This window comes from Sinocyclocheilus rhinocerous, unplaced genomic scaffold (assembly GCF_001515625.1).
Source record: "Sinocyclocheilus rhinocerous isolate Xijiao unplaced genomic scaffold, SAMN03320098_v1.1 scaffold991, whole genome shotgun sequence".
Classification (NCBI taxonomy): domain Eukaryota; kingdom Metazoa; phylum Chordata; class Actinopteri; order Cypriniformes; family Cyprinidae; genus Sinocyclocheilus; species Sinocyclocheilus rhinocerous.
Window position 1 is genome coordinate 140,128 of NW_015654505.1, and position 8,066 is coordinate 148,193.

General features: G+C 45.6%; 1 protein-coding gene across 3 annotated transcripts in view; it reads right to left on the bottom strand.

Moving 5' to 3' along the window:
* Nucleotides 1–1,711: 1,711 nt before the first annotated feature.
* Nucleotides 1,712–8,066, bottom strand: part of rnf170 (ring finger protein 170) — an 8,274-nt gene continuing 1,919 nt past the window's right edge. The window contains exons 2-6 of one of the 3 annotated variants that reach the window (XM_016524046.1): nt 3,414–3,578; nt 3,153–3,216; nt 2,912–3,014; nt 2,760–2,833; nt 1,712–2,085 (exon numbers count right to left, since the gene is read on the bottom strand). In XM_016524046.1, coding sequence (XP_016379532.1) covers nt 1,927–2,085; nt 2,760–2,833; nt 2,912–3,014; nt 3,153–3,216; nt 3,414–3,538 — 525 coding nt within the window. In that variant the 5' untranslated portion in view covers nt 3,539–3,578 and the 3' untranslated portion in view covers nt 1,712–1,926. Of the gene's footprint in view, nt 2,086–2,759; nt 2,834–2,911; nt 3,015–3,152; nt 3,217–3,413; nt 3,584–8,066 lie in introns of all 3 variants that reach the window. The other 2 variants (XM_016524047.1, XM_016524045.1) reach the window with 2 other exon arrangements.

Below are 8,066 nucleotides of genomic sequence, written 5' to 3' on the forward strand. Positions count from 1 at the left end.
AGGTTCTTTCCTGGTTAAATAAAGGCTTAAAAGAAATGAAGCTAAATGTTTTAGGTGATTAGGGGGGTTGTAGGCCTCTTATTTCCCCCGGTGAAATCCTGGAGCTCTTGATATTAGTGTCAGTGATCATGTTCTTCATGTTCTTCATGTTCTTCACACACGTATGTGCTGCACAGTGAGGCTCTCGAGCGTCTGCTGCCCCCTGCTGCTCACAGCGAGATCAGTCTGCTCTCATCCAGCTCCTCACTCAGGGTTTGCAGCAGGAACGTCTGCGGTTGATCTGAAAGCCTACTTCTGCGAGAAAATAAGAATAAAATCAAGTGCTAGTGCTGTGACAGCGAAACATGGCAGCGGCTGATTATATGATTATACTGGCATAAGAGGATTGTTGGGGTGTGTAATCACTCACACATCTGCCCTGGACACATTCCCACTGTTTAGTGCTGATCCACCTGCAGATAGTGTCCCTTCTACAACACATTTAGGTTACACTTTATTTTAAGATGTTCTTGTTACAGTAATTATACATGTAAGTACTGAGTAATATTAATGAATTACATGCATTATTAAGTGTTATTATAATAGTAAGTACATGTAACGTGTAACAAGGACACCTTAAAATAAAGTGTTACACAGATCATCACTAGCTGTGAGGAATTATAATGCGCTTCTTTCAGTAAATCTACACTGACCTGCATCTGATCTCAGACCTGTCGCACTGCACTAACGTCCCGCTCCCGTCTGCTCAATAAAGGCAAAGAACACGCAGCACGCTGAATCATCAACAGTTTTCTGGGGCTGAACATGAGAAGGATAAATGAAGGGACTGTTTATGTTGATGCTGTTCCCCGGCTCTTCTTCTGCTTCAGGAACAGATTCAGAGAAGCTCAAAAACACTGAAAGTGATTAGGGATTTTTCATAATTAAACATTAAGGGGGAAATGAGCTCTGAAACACAGTGGAAATCAAGCCAAATGTTTTACTAAGTTCTGCTTCAGTTCTTCCGATACTCCCAAAATGCATTCTAGTCATTTTACCAAGCATGCAGGCCTTTTTAGTGCTTTATTTAATGTGTTATTCTGCTGTTCTCCAGCTGTTTATCTGCTTCTGTAACTCTTAATGTAACAAATGCAACACTTCAGAAAATCCATCAAAAACACAGATGAACTAAATTTCATTTTCTAGAATCTCTTTCTTTAATGCAGAAATCTGCCCTGTTTGAATGACATCATCTGAGCTTCGTCAAGAGAAAATGACAGACTGAAGACACTGGTGAGTGTGTGTGTGTGTGTGTGTGTGTGTGTCTGTGTGAGGTGTGTGTGTGTCTGTGTGAGGTGTGTGTGTGTCTGTGTGAGGTGTGTGTGTGTCTGTGTGAGGTGTGTGTGTGTCTGTGTGAGGTGTGTGTGTGTCTGTGTGAGGTGTGTGTGTGTCTGTGTGAGGTGTGTGTGTGTCTGTGTGAGGTGTGTGAGGTGTGTGTGTGTGTGTGTCTGTGTGAGGTGTGTGTGTGTCTGTGTGAGGTGTGTGAGGTGTGTGTGTGTGTGTGTCTGTGTGATCACAGACACACACAGACACAAACACAGTCAGCCGAGAGCTCTTCTAACCCAGCGGAAAATAAAGAGTACTTCAGTGCACTAACAATTACACACACTGCTGGCCAAAATAATCAGAACGCTAGTATTTCCAGCAGCTAGAAATGGTTTTAAGTCAGTTGTTTCTATCTTTTGCTGGAGTGTGTCAGGAGGAAATATCAGTTTACATTTTCAAACATTCATTGTGCCATTAACTGTAATAATCCCCAGTATGGGAAAACACTGGAAGTCAATGCGGACTGGAAAATATCTGGTTACCAGCGTTCTTCAAAATATCCTCCTCTGAAGAGAGAAACTAGGACTCGAGGGGGAGTAATGACAGTAAACGGGACACGTATTAATTTGTCATGCTAGTGATGTGTTTATGATGCAAGCGTCTCACGGAGCGCGGCTGTCCGGAGAAGCGGCGGTTGTAGTCGTGGATGTCTCTGAGGATCAGCGCGGGTTCGACCTGAGCCCCCCCCGTGTCACGGAAGAGCGGGAACAGCAGGGTCACCTGACAAACCAATAAAACACATACACACTCACTAACCCAGTGCTCATCATTATTTGTCTCACCGACGAAAACGAGACGATAACTAAATAAAAACCAGTTTGTAATGACAAAAACTAAAATGAACATATACTCTCATTTTCGTCAATGAATAAAAACGAGACGAAAATGTAAGGGAAGGACGATTTGGGAAGAAGATATCCAGTCCTGATCTCACCGCAGGACAATAAACACTCAATACACGCTACTAGTATCAGGTTTAATAGTTACAACTATAACCTTAACAATATTCTTCATTAACTGAAATAACTGAAATTAAAAATCTATAAAAAAGAAAGTAAATGTATAAAATTCATATAAAAAAAAACTTATTTAAATTTAGTTCACAAGCTTTAGCTTAACCTCATGTACTAAAATAACCAAAACAGAAATAAAAAAACAATGATGCATTACAATTTAACTAAACCCTTTAGATTTAGTCGACTAAAATTGTATGATATTTACTCGACTAAAACTAGACTAAAGCTAAAACAATTCATATGACTAAAACTCAATCTAAATAAGCACTGGTAACCGGCCACTGGTTGTGTGGTTATTTCTGATGAGTGCAGAAGTGTGAGTAACGCTCAGTGGACACGGCGCGCTTCAGAACAGGACAGATTTGTGTTTATTTTCACCGTTTGTCTGCAGATGGGGCAGCTGATGGAGCCCAGCCACGTCCCGTAGCGCCAGTACGCCACGATGCACGGCCCTGCGGTTAAACACAGAGAGACGTGATTACAGATCAGCAGATACGCTCATGTTTAACTGGACCTGAGCTCAGTCTCACCGCAGAACAGATGACCGCAGTTAGTCTCCACGGGCAGAAGAGCCTGCTGCAGACACACGGGACACGACATGTCCGAGTAATACTGAGGCCTGGGCTCTGACAGCTGATCAACACAGGAGCACGTGTTTCAATGCAGCTTCCCTCAAAACCATCATCTTAATGCTTATACTTAAGCTCTGCGAAACGTTCATATTAATACATGTTCTATTCCGGACTCCTAAATAAGGCATGTTTCACAAACCTGCAGCTGCTCTCGGACCACACGCACCTGCTCCTGATGCTCCGGGTGAATCCTCTGCTCATTCCTGAGACCAGAACACAGTGCACTGCGTCAGTACACTCCATCACACTCCAGAGAGCATGCTTCATATGTTTCACTACTGATGCAGGACACTATATTACCATTTTCTAGCGAATAAACTGTGATAATGTGAGAAACGTTGAAGGTGTCTGAATAAACGTTGGTGTCGATGGAGCGTGAGGTCAGAGGTCAGGGTCTCACCTGCAGAGCAGTGTTGCCAGACCCAGCAGAAAGGTGACGCTGAGCCCCAGCACCAGAAGCACAGGGTCGCTCACTCCTTCAATCAGAGAGTCCTCATCTGGAGCCAAACACACGCTTGCTTCCATCACACCTGCTCATATCCTCCAGACAGAGACTCACACACACCTGTCCTGCACTCATCAGAAACACACCAAACTCATCACAGGTGACATCTATACTGTGACACAAGACTTCTGCTTCAAATAAATGCTGTTCTTTTGAACTTTCTGTTCATCTGTGAATCCTGAAAAATAACATGTATCAGTTTCCACAAAAATATTGTGCAGTACGACTGTGTTCAACATTGATAATAATCAGAAATGTTTCTTGAGCAGCAAATCAGCATATTAGAATGATTTCTGAAGATCATGTGACACTGAAGACTGGAGTAATGATGCTGAAAATACAGCTGCGCATCACAGAAATACATTACAGTTTAACAGAGATTCACATAGAAAACAGCTGTTTTACATTCTAATAATATTTCATAATATCACTACTTTTGACTTACAGATCTCATACTTCTGAATATTAGCCTACATGTCTGATGATCTAATAAGAGTCACAGCAACACATGTCTGATAATAACAGAATAACATTACATTTAAATGTCTGATGAGCTGATAATAATAACATTACACATCTGATAATCTATGAGAACAATAACCTTATATACCGATCGTCTGTCACACGGGCGGACAATATAAGCCTGATTATATATGAGAATAAATATATTATATGAAAATAAACACACAACATAGTGATTCACAGGAAACAGCTGCACACACACACACACACTCTCTCTCTCTCTCACACTCACACACAATCACACACACTCTCTCTCTCTCTCTCACACACACACACACACACTCTCTCTCTCTCTCTCTCTCACACTCACACACTCACTCACACACACACACACACTCTCTCTCTCTCTCTCTCTCACACTCACACACTCACTCACACACACACACACACTCTCTCTCTCTCTCTCTCTCACACTCACACACTCACTCACACACACACACACACTCTCTCTCTCTCTCTCTCTCACACTCACACACTCACTCACACACACACACACACTCTCTCTCTCTCTCTCTCTCACACTCACACACTCACTCACACACACACACACACTCTCTCTCTCTCTCTCTCTCACACTCACACACTCACTCACACACACACACACACTCTCTCTCTCTCTCTCTCTCACACTCACACACTCACTCACACACACACACACACTCTCTCTCTCTCTCTCTCTCACACTCACACACTCACTCACACACACACACACACTCTCTCTCTCTCTCTCTCTCACACTCACACACTCACTCACACACACACACACACTCTCTCTCTCTCTCTCTCTCACACTCACACACTCACTCACACACACACACACACTCTCTCTCTCTCTCTCTCTCACACTCACACACTCACTCACACACACACACACACTCTCTCTCTCTCTCTCTCTCACACTCACACACTCACTCACACACACACACACACTCTCTCTCTCTCTCTCTCTCACACTCACACACTCACTCACACACACACACACACTCTCTCTCTCTCTCTCTCTCACACTCACACACTCACTCACACACACACACACACTCTCTCTCTCTCTCTCTCTCACACTCACACACTCACTCACACACACACACACACTCTCTCTCTCTCTCTCTCTCACACTCACACACTCACTCACACACACACACACACTCTCTCTCTCTCTCTCTCTCACACTCACACACTCACTCACACACACACACACACTCTCTCTCTCTCTCTCTCTCACACTCACACACTCACTCACACACACACACACACTCTCTCTCTCTCTCTCTCTCACACTCACACACTCACTCACACACACACACACACTCTCTCTCTCTCTCTCTCTCACACTCACACACTCACTCACACACACACACACACTCTCTCTCTCTCTCTCTCTCACACTCACACACAATCACACACACTCTCTCTCTCTCTCTCACACACACACACACACACTCTCTCTCACACTCTCACACTCTCTCTCTCTCTCACACTCACACACTCACTCACACACACACACACACTCTCTCTCTCTCTCTCTCTCTCTCTCTCTCTCTCTCTCTCTCTCTCTCTCTCTCTCTCTCTCTCTCTCTCTCTCTCTCTCTCTCTCTCTCTCTCTCTCTCTCTCTCTCTCTCTCTCTCTCTCTCTCTCTCTCTCTCTCTCTCTCTCTCTCTCTCTCTCTCTCTCTCTCTCTCTCTCTCTCTCTCTCTCTCTCTCTCTCTCTCTCTCTCTCTCTCTCTCTCTCTCTCTCTCTCTCTCTCTCTCTCTCTCTCTCTCTCTCTCTCTCTCTCTCTCTCTCTCTCTCTCTCTCTCTCTCTCTCTCTCTCTCTCTCTCTCTCTCTCTCTCTCTCTCTCTCTCTCTCTCTCTCTCTCTCTCTCTCTCTCTCTCTCTCTCTCTCTCTCTCTCTCTCTCTCTCTCTCTCTCTCTCTCTCTCTCTCTCTCTCTCTCTCTCTCTCTCTCTCTCTCTCTCTCTCTCTCTCTCTCTCTCTCTCTCTCTCTCTCTCTCTCTCTCTCTCTCTCTCTCTCTCTCTCTCTCTCTCTCTCTCTCTCTCTCTCTCTCTCTCTCTCTCTCTCTCTCTCTCTCTCTCTCTCTCTCTCTCTCTCTCTCTCTCTCTCTCTCTCTCTCTCTCTCTCTCTCTCTCTCTCTCTCTCTCTCTCTCTCTCTCTCTCTCTCTCTCTCTCTCTCTCTCTCTCTCTCTCTCTCTCTCTCTCTCTCTCTCTCTCTCTCTCTCTCTCTCTCTCTCTCTCTCTCTCTCTCTCTCTCTCTCTCTCTCTCTCTCTCTCTCTCTCTCTCTCTCTCTCTCTCTCTCTCTCTCTCTCTCTCTCTCTCTCTCTCTCTCTCTCTCTCTCTCTCTCTCTCTCTCTCTCTCTCTCTCTCTCTCTCTCTCTCTCTCTCTCTCTCTCTCTCTCTCTCTCTCTCTCTCTCTCTCTCTCTCTCTCTCTCTCTCTCTCTCTCTCTCTCTCTCTCTCTCTCTCTCTCTCTCTCTCTCTCTCTCTCTCTCTCTCTCTCTCTCTCTCTCTCTCTCTCTCTCTCTCTCTCTCTCTCTCTCTCTCTCTCTCTCTCTCTCTCTCTCTCTCTCTCTCTCTCTCTCTCTCTCTCTCTCTCTCTCTCTCTCTCTCTCTCTCTCTCTCTCTCTCTCTCTCTCTCTCTCTCTCTCTCTCTCTCTCTCTCTCTCTCTCTCTCTCTCTCTCTCTCTCTCTCTCTCTCTCTCTCTCTCTCTCTCTCTCTCTCTCTCTCTCTCTCTCTCTCTCTCTCTCTCTCTCTCTCTCTCTCTCTCTCTCTCTCTCTCTCTCTCTCTCTCTCTCTCTCTCTCTCTCTCTCTCTCTCTCTCTCTCTCTCTCTCTCTCTCTCTCTCTCTCTCTCTCTCTCTCTCTCTCTCTCTCTCTCTCTCTCTCTCTCTCTCTCTCTCTCTCTCTCTCTCTCTCTCTCTCTCTCTCTCTCTCTCTCTCTCTCTCTCTCTCTCTCTCTCTCTCTCTCTCTCTCTCTCTCTCTCTCTCTCTCTCTCTCTCTCTCTCTCTCTCTCTCTCTCTCTCTCTCTCTCTCTCTCTCTCTCTCTCTCTCTCTCTCTCTCTCTCTCTCTCTCTCTCTCTCTCTCTCTCTCTCTCTCTCTCTCTCTCTCTCTCTCTCTCTCTCTCTCTCTCTCTCTCTCTCTCTCTCTCTCTCTCTCTCTCTCTCTCTCTCTCTCTCTCTCTCTCTCTCTCTCTCTCTCTCTCTCTCTCTCTCTCTCTCTCTCTCTCTCTCTCTCTCTCTCTCTCTCTCTCTCTCTCTCTCTCTCTCTCTCTCTCTCTCTCTCTCTCTCTCTCTCTCTCTCTCTCTCTCTCTCTCTCTCTCTCTCTCTCTCTCTCTCTCTCTCTCTCTCTCTCTCTCTCTCTCTCTCTCTCTCTCTCTCTCTCTCTCTCTCTCTCTCTCTCTCTCTCTCTCTCTCTCTCTCTCTCTCTCTCTCTCTCTCTCTCTCTCTCTCTCTCTCTCTCTCTCTCTCTCTCTCTCTCTCTCTCTCTCTCTCTCTCTCTCTCTCTCTCTCTCTCTCTCTCTCTCTCTCTCTCTCTCTCTCTCTCTCTCTCTCTCTCTCTCTCTCTCTCTCTCTCTCTCTCTCTCTCTCTCTCTCTCTCTCTCTCTCTCTCTCTCTCTCTCTCTCTCTCTCTCTCTCTCTCTCTCTCTCTCTCTCTCTCTCTCTCTCTCTCTCTCTCTCTCTCTCTCTCTCTCTCTCTCTCTCTCTCTCTCTCTCTCTCTCTCTCTCTCTCTCTCTCTCTCTCTCTCTCTCTCTCTCTCTCTCTCTCTCTCTCTCTCTCTCTCTCTCTCTCTCTCTCTCTCTCTCTCTCTCTCTCTCTCTCTCTCTCTCTCTCTCTCTCTCTCTCTCTCTCTCTCTCTCTCTCTCTCTCTCTCTCTCTCTCTCTCTCTCTCTCTCTCTCTCTCTCTCTCTCTCTCTCTCTCTCTCTCTCTCTCTCTCTCTCTCTCTCTCTCTCTCTCTCTCTCTCTCTCTCTCTCTCTCTCTCTCTCTCTCTCTCTCTCTCTCTCTCTCTCTCTCTCTCTCTCTCTCTC